This window comes from Geospiza fortis, unplaced genomic scaffold, assembly GCF_000277835.1.
Source record: "Geospiza fortis unplaced genomic scaffold, GeoFor_1.0 scaffold428, whole genome shotgun sequence".
Lineage (NCBI taxonomy): Eukaryota > Metazoa > Chordata > Aves > Passeriformes > Thraupidae > Geospiza > Geospiza fortis.
The window spans coordinates 2,416,546-2,434,668 of NW_005054409.1; the positions used below are offsets into that span (position 1 = coordinate 2,416,546).

General features: G+C 40.0%; 1 protein-coding gene across 2 annotated transcripts in view; it reads left to right on the forward strand.

The window, feature by feature from the left end:
- Positions 1 to 18,123, forward strand: part of SEMA3D (semaphorin 3D) — a 137,593-nt gene that overhangs the window by 31,436 nt on the left and 88,034 nt on the right. For both annotated transcript variants that reach the window (XM_031061313.1, XM_005426293.3), the window contains exon 2: positions 10,294 to 10,484. In XM_031061313.1, the coding sequence (XP_030917173.1) occupies positions 10,370 to 10,484 (115 nt within the window). In that variant the 5' untranslated portion in view covers positions 10,294 to 10,369. The remainder of the gene's footprint in view (positions 1 to 10,293; positions 10,485 to 18,123) is intronic.

Here is an 18,123-nt window from a genome sequence, read left to right on the forward strand (position 1 = left end):
AAACTCCAGTGGAGGAATCCTGGAATAAAACCCCTTCTTGTCTCACCAGTACAGGCAAAACCCTTATTTCACATACTGTGTTAATAATTTTGACACTCAGTTCTGTGCTTAGTTTTCAAACCAGGACCTTGTGGGTGAACTGTACCTGGACGCTGTGAGATACTGAATTAAGTGGTACAGCTAATGCAATGCCTGCACCTATGCTGTGTGTACTCTACTTGTCCTATGCACACATTTCTGTTCTTGATACAGGGGTTTATTATCTGCCTATGAATCAGTTCTTGAATTGCTTCAGCTTTTGGACAGTTTCATAAAAGAAAAGTGATCCTGTTTTCAGTCAGATTTTGATAGTAAAGTAGTTACTTTGTAAGCAGCTCAGGTAGACATTACCCTTATCAGAAGAGTCTTTGGGAAGATAAGATCACTAGAGAGTAGAAAAAGTCATTTGATGGCTTTTAGAAATCCAAGTATAAGTAGAAGGGTGTTGGATGTTGAGCAAGACCTTCAGCATGTGATTCAGTTCAGTTATTCATTTGTCCATTAACTGCTAAAGGAAGTAGTAGAAAAATTAGGGTTGAACGAGACATGAGGAAGTCAAATGGTTTTGTTTGTATTTCAAAGGATGGATAACTTCAGCTTTGGACTAGATTGCTTAGAGTTATGTCCAGTCAAGCTTTAAATGTCTGCAAAGATGGAGAATACACCTTCTCAGAGTTCCTGTTCCAGTGTTGACTGTCCTTTTAGGGAATGAAACCTCAGAACTCCCTCGAGATTGAGATTGCCTCATCATCTTAGGGGACAAATGACTACTGGGGAAAAGGAAATGAGAAGTGATGTTTTACATCCTGCCTTTTTAATACTGGTCGTCTGGTTATGGAAACTAACTGGTTAACCATCTAAAAATCTTTCTTTTTTTCAGTGAAATACTGATTCTGCCTTGCACACTGTGTCCTCACTTTGTCCTCACAAGGCAAAGGAAAGTTATTGTGATTTTAAACTAAAGTGGAAGTATTTCTGTGTTGAATGGATTAGGTGATGCCTGAATTCTTGGTTTCTTTTTCAGTATGACTGTTTCAGATTCCAAGAGCTGTCATGATAACACCCTTCATAAAGCAGCTTAAAAATAGACCAGCAAAACAACTATTGCACCAAATATAAATTGATTTCTGCTGTGACACAAACAAAGTTTTTTGAGGGTCTGAATAGATAGCAGCATGTTGTAACCCTTGAAAATGGTAAAATTGATGATCAGAGAACACAGGACTGTTAAAGCTTTGATAACCTGCTGTCTGAACCCACACTGGCTGCGTGTTTTTCCTTACGCAGCTCTGTGAAGTTCTTTATAGAAAATGAAACTGTGATTGCTTGTAATTTTCTGCAGTTGGCACAAGCACTTAAATTTAACAAATAAAACACTGGAAGTAGTGATGTGTGAGCCATGGATCTCACTGCAGGAGCTACAAGTCTGGTGTCCCTGTGGAGAAGGTTGGCTGTGTGACTAGGGGGATGTGGGTACTGGTCCTGACTGCTAGTGTGGCCTTATCCAAGGGATGTCATCTCCTTTGGCAGCATTAAAGGAAATCTGGTTAACTCCTAATGACAAGGATAGAGGGTAGAGAATAGAGACATTAAAGCTGTTAAACTGCTTGGATGCTGTGATGATGAGTACCTGAGGGAAACCCATCAAGAGGAACAGGTCCCCATTGAGTCAGTGACTTGTGTGAGCTCACAAGTGGGATTTTTTATAGAGGTTCTGCTGGTTCTGTCACATATACTCCAAATTTAAATGAAATAAAATATTTAAAAAAACAGGAAGAAAGCAAATGTGTTCAGCCTAACAGTAAAATAACTGGGTTATTGGGCCAAAAGAGATCACTGCTCTGCCATGTACGCATTCATATGTGTATCACGTTACACTTTGGCTGTACAAAATGTTGATCCAAAATTAGTTGGACAATGGACTAAAAAAACCCTTCTCCAATAGACTGCAAGCATATAGTCATGAATTATTAAATCAGTTCGTTGGAAGTGGAAATTAAAATCCTTCCGGCATGTCTTTCCCTGTAGTGCAGTTTATACATTAAATTCTGCAGACTGTGCTGTACAGAGTTCACTGACAGTGCATCAAATAATGAGGCCATACGTTGATGAAAGGAATTTTAGGGAAATATGCCACTGGATATACAGCAAACAGATTTGATCAAAGCCCAGCTGCCCTATGAAGTACACATTTTTTAACCATTGCTAAACTGTATTAGCCTGAATTCCTTTGAAAGTTATGATTTGACTTTTACACAGCTGACAGTAAACTAAATAATACTGACAGTTAAGAAACATCCTATCAGGATTTGTAAAATAGAAACAATTAAACAAATGTTTAATTATATTAAGATGCCAACTACAACATGCAGTTGCCTCTACTTAACATTTGTAACATTCTGTTTTTATCTGAGAGTCTCACAAACTTTAGATACAGCTGTGAGTGCCTGCAAGCATTTACACAAAATTACAAACTATTTGGCAATACATTAAGGCTTACATCAGATAATCTAACTACAAATTTTAGTACAATAAAGCATTGGCTGTGAAATGAAATTTACATTTTAAATATTTATGTAAATGTAAATCTTTGTTCCTTTATTTCTTTCTGCTTTGGGGAGGGCTTGTTTTGGTTGAGTTTTTGATTTAGTAGTGTCTGCTGGGCTGTGATTGTGTGCCTGATCTGCAGGTTGTGTTCCTGCACACAAAGTTGGCTGCCTGGTGATGCCTCAGATGTATGTATGGCTGAAATGTGTAACATATTGCTGCATAGTGAGCAATTAATGGAGCCATACAGCGCTGGGAGCTGGCTGAGGTCTGGATTGCTTGGATCAAGGACGTGAGAGCCCCACCTACTCCCATCTGTAGATGTATCCATGCAGGCAGTCGCTGGCTGTTCCTTTCAGAGTGTGCGCTGTTATCCACCTTGCTGCTGTATCCTGCAGAGCTGTAACTCTGGATTTGATACATCACAGATTTCACTAGAGTGCTGCACTGCCTTCCCATCAAGCTGGGTTTTTCACAAATGTGAAAAGTCATGGTAGGGCAAGTTCAAGTAACTAATCTATAGAATACCCCATTGCCACTAGTTACTGGTAACGCCCAAAAATCAATGAGCCTGTTCAGACTTCTGGTCCCTGCTAGAGGACTGGTGCTTCACTCCTGCATATGTTGGAAGGTCTCCTATGAAAGGAAATAACAGAGAACAGTTTTTCCATAGCAAAACACTGGCAAGAATTCCTGGAGGTGAAAATGAGACTGTAATCCTTCCTTTGTGTTGGCCAGTGTAGGTTTATGTTTCTTCCAGCAGCAGAATGGTGGTTGCAGGGTCAGTGGTTTAGGTGGCTTGACAGTGCTGCCTGGGGTTAATTCAGGCTGCAGCAGCACAAATGCAATTTGCTAGAGCTCAAATGCTCAGGCAGGTCTCCCCAAAATGAGCATTTATTTTTTGTGATGACCATCGTGACATTTTTCTGGCTTTCCAGTGTTTTCTCAAGAGCAGGCCAAGGCTGTTCCACAGGCAAAGCTTCCTGCAAGTGTTGTCTCCCTGTCTCCTTCACTCAGAGCTGAGCCAAACCACCCCAAGTGCTGCAGGTGGTGACAGACATTTCAGAGGAAAATTCTCTGTCTCTCTTTGAAACCCTGCAGACGTCACAGTCCTTGGCAGAAAGTGGTTTTCCATCTAGTCTACCTTTTCATTAATGTCTCTAGGAATTTTCATGCTACTGCCTTTTTCTTTTCTTGGATACCAGAGTTACAAAACTCATCATAGAATCACTTTTCATAGCGTTAGTGGTTTTTTTGGTCTGCTGGGGAAACATGCTGTACTTAAAATAATGTAACACTGAGGTTTGGCTTAGGGCTCCTTTTGATTCTTATGTGTTGCTAAATCGTGCCTTACACTGCTTTCTTCTTTGGGTTGTGTTTGGGTTTTGTTGTTTGGGTTTTTTTTTTTTAGGGTTTTTTTTGTTTTTTGATGATCAGACTTGTAGGGCATTCTCATGTCCTTCTAAATAAAGAGCCTATGGAAAGCTGTTATTATGGACTTAATACCTGAAGTCATAGTTCCTTCCCCAAAGAAAACAAGAGGAAACAAGAGGAAAAAGAACCCATAAGAGATACATATATGCATCTAACTTTAGAATGAAAGGCATGTTGGTATTTCTGTGCGAAGATCCCAGCTTCACATCTGACTGGTGGGACATTTTATTTATGTGCCTACCTCCTTTTGGAAATATAATTTTCAGATGACAGATTGCTTTCCATCCCATCCTTTTTCTTGAACAATAGATACTGTGTTTGAAAAACAGACTATAGAATGTAAAAACCTATGAATCTGGTTATTTTGGGGGGAGTTTTTTTGGGGTTTTTTTTTGTTTGGTTGGGTTTTTTTTGTTTTGTTTTGTTGTTTTTTTTTTTTTTTTGAGGAGACACAATATACAAATAATTAGGGTTAGAGAATAGCATTTGATTTATCATCAGTCTTGGATTTATGTGTTACATGTCCAAAAGATAAATGCCACAGATAAAATTTCTCAGAATCACTGTTTGTAGTGATACATAACATGTCTGTGCGTGGCTGTCTATCTGCCACCTTCTGAAAAGATTACTTCTGTGTTTGTGTGAAATCTTTGGATGTAATCCCGACCTTGCTGACATTGACCTGAAAAATATCCTGATATCTTTTGAGGATGAAGTGCTCATTTCCTATGTGTAGAATTTTAAGTGCCCAACAGTAAATTTCATGGTCAGATAAGCTCTTCAGAACAACGTGACACAGATAATTCTGTAGAGTTTCTACCATTTCTACCAGTGTTCATCTCCAAACAGACTATATGCCTGTTAGGAGTGCTTCTACCAGTAGATTCCCTTCAGAAAGATCCTGGAAAGTATGAAAAAGTAGACAAAATAAGGGAATTCCTTCCTTCTTCTCTCTTTTCACTTCCTTAGTCACCATTTTTACTTAAGCTTGAGTTCATCTCAACAAAAAATCCACTGTAATCCTCAAATGTATTTTTTCTCTCTATTGGAGAGCTTTATTTATTATCAGATGGTTCTCTACAATAAGAGTTTTTGCTGACTCTGTTCCCTCAAATACATCCTCATTGTCTCTCAGACCCTTCATTTTTCTTTGCTCTATTTGGTTCTTCTCAAGTGGGAATCACAGCAGTGATTTTTCTTGTCAAGTTATTGGTGTTGAATGGATGGTGTGTAAATCCTGTGAGGAGCTCAGTAAAAGTTGAAGCCTTTATAGTTTTACAAAACTCATTGTAAGCTGGGTTATGCTTCTTAGGAGTCTGCTGATTGCTTGGGTAATTAACAATAGCGAAGACTGCTCTATGGCAAAACTTCATCTAAACCAGGTACACTAAGCCCAGTGATTTATGCAACACAAAATGAAAAGAAAAAGCAATTACTGGAAGCTCACATAATGTTTTGTGATTGTACCATTGTATTTTTGTTCATTAATTTCTCCTGGTCTTGGGAAGTGAGGTAATGCTGATCTGGAGTTTGTGTAAAAAGCAGCATTTTTCTGAATCCTGAAAGAGAATATTTTCCAGACTATAAACAGCACAAAACCTACTTAATAAGTAGGAGAATAGTGATGAATAATACTGTTTACCAGTTCTTGGATAGAGTTAGCTTTAACTGAGATTTCACAATGAAGAGAAAAGCATCTTCTGCCAAATAATAAACAGACCATCTAAGGGGTACAAGAACATAGTTTCATTGTGCTGTGGATAAATGTCATCTTTGTTATTGTAGAGCTAAGTTAAGAATGTTAAGTAAGTCTAAAGATGTAATTTTATTTTTAGTCTATTTGATTTTCTAAGTTACTAATCTGAGCCATATATGCTTACAGTTTTCCCTCTTATTAACAAAGACAGTTCAATGTCCAGTTTATGATTATAGTACAGTTTTGAACCACACAGTAGACAACCACAGTAATTTTTCTTTTGGAATCTTTTGGAATTTGTATGATAATTTCAAGGTGAGATATCTACATAATGCATTAGACACATATATCTGTATACTTGTAGTTAAAATAATGTGCTTTAAATTTGTGTGCATATAGATTTTCTACTTATAATAGTAGAAAATAATCTATTGAAATAAATAGATATTTATTTATCTCTTAATAAAGAGATGATAAAGAGATAATGTACCTTTCAATAAATATGAATCATAGGTGGGGTAATTTTTGTTTGTTCTTGTAGCTGATTAGTTTTAAATGTTTCAAAGCAATATGTTTTTCTGAAAGGCCACTCATACTATTTTGTTGGTGTCTGGAAGGGACATCTTTTTTTCTCTTCTGACTCCATAGACCAAAATAAAATAAAACCTCAAGATGTCAAACAAGAATAGATGAGGAGAAGAAAGAAAAACTCTTTCATCAGTGATAGAAAATTACATATTGAAGTTACATGGCCTAGGCAACTTACTCATTAGGTTATAATGAATTTATAAGCTGATAGTGACTAGGTTGCTCTAGATTTTCAGTTGTCACAATCTGCAACATTGCTATTAGATTCACTAAAACCGAGCCATAACTCTTTATTGGAATATAAAATTCTGAATTTTAAAACGGCCATGGAAAACTAGTGCTGGAAACAGATTTTAAATTATCCTCCAATTCCATAAAGCCTTTTTTAACAGAATTAATTGAGATTTTCATGAATACCGTTTAAAAAGTGTGTGTTTGCAGATGGGTCACAGTCGTTTCAGCTCTGGACTTCATGACGCCAGGAGAAGTGGGAAACTACACAGTATTTGTGAATGCAAGATTTTGCATTTAGATAGGTTTGAGCTGAACGATCGGAAAAAGCTCCCATAAGCACAGAGCTCCTTACTGTCTGTGTGTTTGAGAAGGCTGAAGAGCTCTGTTTATTGCCACAAAGGGCCTGGAATAAATTATGTTTAGCAAATTGGCTCCAGGTTTTCTTGTTTCAGACAGTAGCTTTGGAGCAATCTGTTTTATAGGCTCCACTAGATGTGACCGATTGCGGGGAGGTGACACCTCGTTTTGGGATGTGACATGGCACATGTGCCAGTCAGGTCTGGCCCCTCTCTCTGTCAGGATGGCAGCACACTTGCAGCACCACTTTCTGTCTTCTGGCACTTTTAACCCACAGCCCAATCCCAATTTATGGGCCCCGCTGGGAGGTCCGAGCAGGATGGAGCCAGGCTTCTCAGCCCCGCTCAGCCTTGTGCCTCCCGCCCCTACGTGGGGCAAATAAAAGCTCCTTTATTCCGCTGGAAATGCCCTCGTTTCAGCGAGGTGTATGCATGGCTTCCTTCCCTGCTAGGTCTTGCAGGTGATAATTAACACAGTGCAGTGCTATTTCCTAGCTGAAGCCAAGGTGGGGAAGCAGCTTTAGCCTCAGCATTTTTCTTTTCAGACTCTTTTTCCTCATTTATTTTGGATCCGTTCATGGTGAGGAAGTTTTAGAAGGTGTTGGTCCTTAGCTGAAGTATCAAAGAACTAAACAAACCAGTAATTTTTTCCTTCTCTGACCAAATTTGTCTTACTTTTGAGGGGAGGAAGGAATAGAGGAGTCAAATTTGCTTTTAGGTTTTATGTTTTATTTCTGCTCATGGGACTGTTTTTGCTTCTGATCAGCGTGACTGTGGGTCTTTTCAGCACAGGACCCTGATTGACATTGCATGTGTTACAGAGAGGAAGGATATTTCCTGAAGATTAATGACAAGTTAGTTGGCCTGAAGTTCATTAACCTGAGCTAGACTGTTGGAAGGACTCTGTGTGGAAGCTGGAATTGTGTGAGAGGATCATCATAAACTAAAAATATATGTGACAATCTGGCCAGATTGCAATGAATCTAGGCAGGACAGGGTTGGCTCGAGCTCACAGACCAGCTGCCTCCAGTGTAAACTAACCGCCTTGTGAAAGCAAATGGTTTTTCACAGACATTATTCAAATAAAAGGGAAAAGGGGGAAAAAAACCCAACCAAAAAAACCCGAAGGTTCCCGTTAGCAAAAAATGCCTGAATGAAAAAGTGAGGTTGTGAGCTAGGGCCAAAGGCCCGAGTTTGGTGCTGATTCTCAATCAATTCAGCAAATGACAATGCACTGACAGAACTGTTTTTTAGTCGAATTTAGTCTTGATTTTTCACAGTAATTTGCCTCAAGAAAATGAGCCCCAAATCCTTTGGTGAATTCCCTGTTGGCTGAGGCCCAGACCTTCAGGCCATGACTTCTCAACATACTTGCAGTGAGACTGGCTCCCACTTAATTGCTTCTTTTTGAAGTGTGGTTTGTCACTATCATCCTGCCGAAGATGAACAGGGCTGGTGTCTCATCTTCATATATTCTTCCCCCTCCTCCCCTCCCCTTCTTTTCCCCTTCTTCCCCCTAAATAGATTTCTTAAAGGCAGTTTAACCCTACGATAGTCTAATCCACATCAGTCCTTTGTTGTCCACCCTCAAATAGATGTGTTGGCACAGAAGTAAAGGCCTTCTCTTTGGATCACATACTGTAATAAAGGGAAGGGAAAGATGAAACAGGCATTTCATGTTTGTCTGTTTTCTCTCCATGTCATCTCATGAACGTGCACTCCCCTTGGCGAAGGCCAGTGCATTCAGACACAATGTGAGTGTTGAAGACGGGACTGGGAAGAAAGAAGCTCAGTGTTCTGCAATAGGAACTATGCTTTGGGCATATTATTTCCCTCTTTCTCTTTCCCCATCGTGCTCCTTGCACGCTTCCCTGTCTTTTACTATTGACAGAAGGTCTGGAGGCTCAGAAAGCCCAAGTTTCATGAGAGACAGATTTCCTCCATCAGAAAGAGCTGTTTCCATCCTTTCATGCCAGGAAGGATGAACTGCCTGCATCAGGAGGTGCTGAATTGGTTCTGGGTGCTGCTGTAGCTCAGAGTTGCCTGACCCAGTGCTGCAGGAGCTTGAATGCCAGACAAGGGGCCCCAAGCTGTGTTGCATCTCATGGGCTTGTAAGGAACCTCTCCTTTGATGTCTTTGCAAGTGCTGGCTGATGTGGGCGCTAGATTGCTCTTTTAATCAGGCAGTTCCAGTACCTTTCAGAAAAGAATTTTCATGGTAAATCATGAGCCATTAATCTCTTGACTAACCATAACATTTCTTTACTCCTTGGTTTTACAGCATTACTCAAACACTGATATTTGTCATTTCACCAGCTGTCCCCCTTGACCTCTAGCATCATGCACTTGCAGGACGAAGTATCTGGTCTTACAAGTATTTTCATACTCTGATGTCTGTGATTTAGTAACCATCAAGTTTTGCCTTCAGAACTCAAGACGCTATTTAAAATAATTTCATGTGCAAAAGTGGAGTTATTGGGCAAAAGGGATCCTTGATAGCTGGGTGCAAAGGACACCAGGATTGCTGTTGCTGTTTTCTTTTCAACTACTGTGCTGTGTGACCTTGAGGAAATAGGTTCACTGCAGCTTTATGGTTCTGTTTTTGCATAGGGAAAATAAGGACAGTGATAATTGCTTTCATTTGTAAAACACTTTAAGATTTATGGAATATGAATGACACTTATTAAGTGAAAAGTGCTGCAAAGCTGGCTTAGTTGCACACTGTGCTAACAAAATCTCATATCAGCCTATTGACCCCAGCCTGAAACATTCATTAAAGTTTATAGGACATTTTGGTGGATGAGTTGCAGTTATTCTGCTGGAAATATCATACTGAAAGCACTTCTAAATACATCATCTGCATTGACTGTTTTTTTCTATTAAAATTAAACACAACTGCTTGTTCCATCCAGTTTTCTTAGTTTATTTATGAAAGTTTTGATGGGTATGTACTCATTGTTAACTCTGCCTGTACCCCCATGGCATCTGAGACACTACAGTTCATTCTAGTCATAGCATAAACATAAAATAGCTGTTGTACTGAGATAAAAAAGAGTTATAAAACATTAAGATATCCAGTGGACTGGTATGAACTAACAAGTTGCGTGGTCACTTTTGAATGGCAAATGTTCTTTTTGTGGATACTGCATTAATTTAATTTGTGCTTGAACTTTAGCTGTGCTAGACACTGGTGTTTGAAAAGTTTACATATTTTTCCTATGTCAAAATGTGTAAATTTAGTATTAAAGAAACAAAACATTTTTACTTTTACTGGAGAGAAATACTTTTATAGCAAAGAAATTAAATTAGCTACTCTTTAAAGATAGGTCTGGCTTGCTTACAGAATTATTATTTATGCAGTAATGCAGGTCTACAGATGTTTGCCTTTTTTTCTTCCAGATAAAACTTGGGTTGTTTGAAAAGTGGGGAGATACTTCACTGTAGTGCAAAAGAAGATACAGAAGAAGGGAGCAGAATGAGAGCTTTGCAAGTGCCACATGCCTGCAGCCTGCTGTCTTTAGTGATGCTGTTCCTTCCAGTCACTGGAACATCAAAACAAAATATCCCAAGACTGAAGCTTTCCTATAAAGGTAAACTTTTCAGTATTTTTTTCTGATTCTGCTGCTTTTGTTTTGATGTGATGTTGCCAGCAGTTAATTTGTATTAGCAGGAAAGCCAAACACAGTCCCAGAAATACCTAATAAAAGCCTTAAGGATGGATGAATTCTGCCTAGGGATGGTATTAAATTCTGGGGGGCTTTTGTCATGTAGAGGCACATGTTTCTGAAATATAATTGTCTTTTTAAACTATTATTTCTGTTTGCTCCAAGAGGATATTAACAGACTACATAAACTAGAGGGGAGGGGTACTTAAAACACTCAGAGATGCATTGGAGACATTTCCATGTGGCTGGTGGGGATTTGTGAGACATGGAGGACATTCACACCTTCCTAGAGCATCAGAGAAAGTCAAGAGAGCCGCCTCAAGTGTTTCAAGGGGGCTGACATTTATTTTTGTAATTCTTCTTCTATCACTATGTTGGTATGTTAAACTCTGCATATGTGGTTTTCTTTGTCCTTGCCTCTTTGGATCATAAAAGCATGTTTCTCTGTGGAATTTCTTAGTCTTGCGTGTAGTTCTTGTTGAGAATGGTACCATCTGGGGAATTTCAACACGGACATATTTATGTATTAATGGACAATTTTTAAAAGAAGGTGGATTTCTCATTCCTTTGAATGCAGAGTACACCTCCATAGGCACAGAGATGTGTCAGCAATGCTGTCTTCTTTAGCTAAAGCAAATGCTCTCCAGTTAGTTATGTTTCAACTGTGTCAGCGCCCTGCCCTTATGGGAGCTATTTCTGCTCTGTTTTTCAAACTTATGTCTTCCTATGCCTCGCAGAATTGCACTCAGGATGGTGTGATGGGGCAGGCTGTAAAGCCTTCATCAGGGCTTATGATACGTTTATCATGAGTTTAACACCCAGAGGAATTTATTGAGTAAGCAGAATGACGTGCTATTTATTTACAAGCTTCTCTTTTGCTAGATTTGCATGCCACTGTGCATGCTATTCCACTCTCTATAGATGTGTTTGGATGTGTTTGTGTGAGAGAGGAGGAAGCGAGATCAAGGGATCTTGACAACATTTTTATAAATTCAGGAAACAGTTGCACTCAATGAAGCCAATGAATACAGAAACTGAAAACATGACATGAGTTATGAAAGTTAGCAGTAAAACCCTCCTAATATACAGCCAGCCTTCTCACAGCTAGGCCTTTTGAGATAATTCCCAAAAGCAGCATATACCATATGGCAATAGCATTTATTGTGGATTTGACACTCACGATTAGTGAATTCCTCTCAACTTCAAAAGCAGATAGCCTTTGGCAAAATCCTGATGGATGCTTTTGGCAGGTAAAGAGCGGGAGAAAGAAAAATTATCGAGGTCAACACAGGGAAAAAAGAAATGGCTGAAATCTTAGTTTGAAATAGTGGCAGAGACCTGCTGGGAGCGGTTGGGAAAATGCCTGAGCTCGTTTAAAAAGACAATGAGCAGATGATTGATGCTTAGGACCTGACCCAAACTTTTATTAGCAACTTTATAAACCTTTCAGTTTGGCTTGAGGGATACCGTTTCCTGTCCAAACTTATCCACCTATGTCCCTGTAGGGGGGGAAAATCAACAACAGATACAGATGCAAAATAGCGCATAAATCTTAATTTGGACGGCTGTGATGGAATTCAAAAGCCAGAAGAAAGAGAATTATGAGAATTTATTGTGCCTTGTCTTACTTTTTTGGGAGGGTGGAAGGTGTGTATTTTTCCACATGGAACAAGAAAATATTCACTGCTGTTTTTTCACACTGATGTATTGTAAATGATGCCAGTATGGCTTATCATAATTAAACCATATTTTTGCTGTTGATAACAGGATGTCAGATGTACTGAATATTTAATAAAGTTGTCAGAATTAAGTCTACCTTCCTTCCCCCAAGTGTTTCAGACAAAGTAATTCCACGGTTTCTGTGAGTAAGATGTAGGAGAAATGAACTGTCTTGCCAGTTCTCGTAAAATTGTTAGTCATGTCATTGACAAGTCCTGGCATCTCTGTTCTTTGAAATTAAGACTTGAAATATCATGAGGAGGAGAATACAGGGTTCTTTCCCTTCTTTGTGGAAAACAGATGAAAAATGGCCACACCGGCAGCTCCAAAAACCTACTCACATGCATGTCTTTGAAGGGAAGGTTTCATTCCTTTCAAGGTACAGTGTGTTTATGGCATAGGTCCATCTTCTAGAAGAGCTGAGCATTTGCTGGGGCAGGAGAGCTAAAAGTAAGCAAGATTTTGCTCTGCAGTTACTGAATCTCCCAGCTGCATCAGTCGGTGGTGGATGGGGAAGAGGGAGAGGGTGGCATAGTTAAAGATACGTCAGGATAACTGCAGGAGTGCTTCAAGAAACCACAGCATGTCACAGCTCCTTTGTGTTCAGACAACAATTAAAATTTTAGACCTTCTCTTAATGGCGGTTACAGGTTTTCATCTTCTCTGGGTTTTCATCTTAAGAACTGGGAATCTATGCTGGAAATGTTAAGATATTCCAGTGAGTGATGTGGGGATTGATGCAATATCATATGATGGATTTTCTTTATTGTGTGCCCCAGTCTAAAAATGTGTTCTAAAAAATTGTGACTGTATAAATCTAAAACTACACACAATTCAATTGAAATATGCTATAATACAGAATCAAAGTCATATATTCTCCTCCTGTGTTAATATAATACACTGTGATCTTTAATCACACCTCATCCTTTATTCCCACATCTTCCCTGATCCATTAGTTGAAAAATTCTCTTCTTCACTTAGACTTAACTTCTAGATATTTGTTCATGTCATTAGTATCCTAGAAGTTGTCACTGCTCTTGTGATGTTTTTAGGATGTTCTCGCTGCATAGACCTTACTTAATCTATGTTTCTTAGATACTTCTACAAGTTTGAGGTGCTTTTATTATTGTTATAGATTTAATATATGAAGGAGGTAACAAACTATCTTCTAATAGAAGATTGCCATCTTTAGAAAACCAGGGGATGATTTTTGAGTAATATCCATTATTTTAATACTCTTTGTATAGCACTGCTTTCTGTCTAAGAGAAACAGTGTGTATTTATCACTAATTTTCATGCAGCTGGAGATAACCTGTGCCCTTCATCCAAACTGCAGAACTCCTCAAACACAGAAGTGACGTTCAGCTTCCCTAAGCAGCACATCCTTGTTTTCTGCTGCTCATTTAACAGCCTCATTCCAACCTCTAGAGCAGATGCAGAAGGTTTTCATATACCAATCTCATTCATAAATGTCACTTTCAGGACAGCATGGAATGAATGGAAAGAATGGAAGGGTCTGTGTCCTAATTCATATATGTTTAATTCATACAGTGTAGACAGTCTTGTTTCTATCAATCTTCTGAGTAATAATCTTTTTTTAATTAATTGAGAGGTACTTGCGTACATATTTTCTGAGTGTTTCTCTGGGTTCTGCTTTATAAGGAGGAGTAGAGCACAGCCAAACCAGAAGGTTGATTGCTTTCTAAGGAAAGGAAACCAAAAATTAAACATTTTTCGATTTGTGGCTATCCTAAAATTTCCGTGCAGAAATGCAGATTCCTAATTGCAAATTTAACCCTATTGATTTGATTTACTTTGCTGCTTTTCATGGACATCTTAGTTAGTGTAATCTTTGTTCTCAGTGAATGCATTTATTTACAAAAGTGTGCACCCTGGTTTATTGGCTGAGGGGGATGCTCCAGCCCAGATTTGAATGTTGGCACCAGTGACATCCACAAACATATATCATTCCTGTGTGGGAATGTGGCCATGCCCCAGAGCAAGCCTTGCTTGCGGTGAACGGTGGTGACGTGGTCAGATGATCAGGAATCCTGCATTGTGACACAATACATAGGGAAAAGCATGCCTGAAGGTAACCTTTGGCTTTTAAAACAGAATTTACTTAGCACTGTTAAAAACAACTATGGTAGTAATTTAAATCTAATAAACAAGAGCATTATTCTCAGCTGATTTGTTTTTCTCCACATTGAATGAATTAAGATGCAGTCTCACTCCCGCTGAAGTCATGGCAAGTGTTTGGCCACTGAAGTAAATTGAAGCAAGATCAAATTCACACTCCTCACTTTTTTCATCTTACATAAGTAAACTAAAGACAGGCAGTTCTTTCTCCTCTGCTGAAGGATGACAGTGCTAAATCATCAGCTCCACATGGAAATTAGCCACGTTTAAGGATTGTTTAGTTTCATGCAGTGTTTTGCACACAGGATTTTCTTCCCCCTAAGAGTGATCCATTCTTTAAACATGGTGAAAAAGCAAACAGAGAACATTTTGGTGCCAGGAATTCTTTTGAAAATTTGACTGGATGAGTACACTTGCTTAATGTTCAAAAATGGTCCTTTGAACATGCTACTTTACAGCGTCAGGCATTCTGTTCTCTGTATTGTTTTTGCTTTAAACCTGTTTCATTTTATAACTGATGAGATGCTTGACTGTTGCATCAGAGCAGTTAGTTTGCTAAGTTTCAGTACAGCTGGCTTATTTCCATGTCATGCATCATTTAATTATCCATATAAAACATAGTTAAAGCTGTACAGCTCCTTGAGCCTCACTTAAACTGTCTGTGACACTGCAGTAATCCCAGTACCCTGATGGGGTGTTGCACAACTATGACTGGTTGGAATGTGGTAAACTGGTGATATGTAAGAGAGCCTAGAAATGAGTTTGCATTTTGCAGCTGTGCTTGCTCTGCTGGAAGAGGAAGTAAAAGCAGAGAAAACCCTGCTCCTGTGGTAGTACCAGCAGCTGTAAATCTGAATGCTTATGAAAATCAAGGAAAATGTGCTGAGTGAAGTAGTGGTGTTTTCCTCTTGTTTGTTATTTAATTAATTTTTGATGGTTTGTTATTTCTCAGAAAAATCTATCTCAGATTCCTTTGCAGAAAAACATGAAGTGTTTGTGTGAGAGTGAAGACTCTACTACTGGAAGATTGCATAGTTACGCAAAAGACTTTGCCTGTTTTGTCTCAAAAATGCTTTCTGGAGTCAGTGATCATTGAGACTTAAAATATACCCTAGCTTGACGATGGATGGGCACTGCTGTCCATGCAAGGAAAGTCTCTTGTATATGCAGTAAACTAAATATAAATGTGAAGGCATTTAGTAATAGGAAAACCAGAAAATTTCTTACAGACATTTTTTTCTTTTTTTAAGCTAGTGAACTTGAAGGTCAGATCCAACTATATGTTGCATTTTCTGTCATATAATTATCATATATATATAATGTCCTGGAGAGCAGCTTCCAGTCATTGACATCAACAGTTTACATAGCAGTTGAACTAAGAATAACCTTGGAGAACTGACCCATATCAACCTTTTAAGTGTAAACTGTAGCTCACTACATTTTTTGTGTCTTCATAGTCACAGAAGGGCCTCAGCTGGATAAAAGAAGAATTGTGTTCAAAAAATACAGAACTATTCTGCTGAGTGTTCACTTCATTAAATCTTGGAAAATGAGAGGAAACAAAACTGAAAGAGTGATACTTGGCAAATAATTTTTGCTCCCTTGTAAAAAGAAGGATGGGACAGCATCAAAAACAGTTTCCCTAGAAGAACAGGGGAAGATACATGATAAATGGCATCAGCTCGAAGGAGGGTTCAAAACTGTTTCTTTGACTGCTTTTTACTAATGACATCTGTTAAGCAAATCCAATTCAGAGCAGTTTCAGCAACCCCAATATTGTTCTCATTCCAGGTATTATAGGATGGTGTGATCCACCTGACATCAGTCAGTGTAGCAGTGGACATCTGTGGTCACTGTTCAGGTTCTCAGGTCACATCCTGTTTCCCTTTCCTCCCTCCCCATTTCTGCAGTTCTGTTTATAGATTAATTACCCAAAGAAGAGCTGAGGAATATAATCCCTCCTGTATTCACAGTCCTTTGGAGATAAATACAGAAAGAGATAGAAGAAAGAGACAGAAGTTCCTGTATCAGTCAGAAAGATTGACTAAATCTGTTTGGGTGAGACAATTTTTAAGATGATGGGAGTGACAGAGGTACATATTTGCAAAATTTGAAAAAAGAGACATTCTACTTTCTGAAAATCCTGGCTATACCAGAATTTCACACGGTGTTGAACCATAGACTTTGAGAGCTAAGAGGTTATTGAAGGCACCAAAAGTTTGAAATTAGTTATTTGGCCTTTATGGGATGGTATTAAATCTTCCTGTGCATCATCCAAGCAACCTGGATTTCGTTCAGAAAGACTTCTCACTAAATCTGTAACAGAGCATTAGGGTACATGACATCCTGCTCCAAAACTAATAAGTATAAATACTAATAATAAAACATGTCCCCCACCAGTATTAACTAAAAGCCTACACTTGTATATCGAGAACATCCATGGGTCATGTCACCCAAATTTATATTTGACAAGAGTTGTGTGTGAGGGTCCTTGTGCCTGCTTTGTCAAGGGAAGCTCTGGGGTTCCCAGGTTCCCAAGTGATGGGTCTGCACATGGTGTCTGTTGGGGCTTTGGGTGCCCAGGGCCATGATGAGTTCCCTGACGGGGCTGGAGAGGGCGGGCGGGGCTGTGATGTGCCCTGTGATGCGCTCTGGGTTCTGTGACATCATAGAGGCCGTGTCACAATGGGGACGGGTATAAAAGGCCACAGCGGGTGCTGCTGCCCCAGTAGAGCCTGGGCGAGTGGACCATGGCTTTACTGCCATTGCTGTTCGTGCTCGTGCAAAGCCTGATCCAGTACCCCCAGCCGGCTGGGGATGGGCTGGATGAGGCAACGCACAGGCAAATGAAGGAGCGTCAGGAGCTGCTGGACCACCAGATGGCTCGGCTGCTGCAGGAGCTGGAGCAGCCCGACGAGGGCTGGGAAGCCATGCTCTTTGGTGCCCTTCAGCAGTGGCCATTCTGGGTTCTTTTTGGGCCTGTGGTTTAGCTGCAGGAGAAGGAGCTGTGAGGCCAGCGGCAATGGTATAAGCGAAGGTGAAGAAAGAGTAGATGGACAGGAAGAATACACGGAGGTGAAGGTGCAGGAGAGCAGCGCTGCCAGTGAACAGAGAAGCAGGGAAAAAGAAGACCATGATGGTGGCAAGGAAAAAAGCAGCAGTGGTGGAAAGGAAGACGGAGAAAGGACCAGAGATGCTGGGAATGAGCAAGGCATCCTTTTAGTGGACCGCATAGAGTGGCCTGTGGAGGACCTGGAGAGAGGCTGCTCAGTGATAGCTGAGCTGATGGACAGCTTGACTCGTGTCTTTGTGGACAGTGTGCGCCATAGCTTCTACCCAGTGCCTCAAGAAGCCATTGGGGTGGGCAGTGCCTTTGAGGGTTGGAGTCCCTGTGACTGGGATGGGGTGTACCATGTGCTGGTCCCACTGAATCCCCCACCAGGGCACACCTTCCACCTGGAGCTGAACAGTGCAGGGGAGGTGGCAGCAAGGACCTTCAGTGTCCGTGTGGAGCTGGTGTGCACGTGCGAGAATGAGAAGCTGGGAGAGGAGGCCTTGTGCTTCTTGCACCAGTCGTGGAAGGGGCTGTGGCGGAAGCAGAAGTGCAGCCTCTTAAAGACACTCTGCACTGGCTCCTACTTGGATGTGGAAAAAACCTCCCACTGGTTCTGCCAGTTGGTGAGAAGCTCGTGGCTGGAAGGGGCCC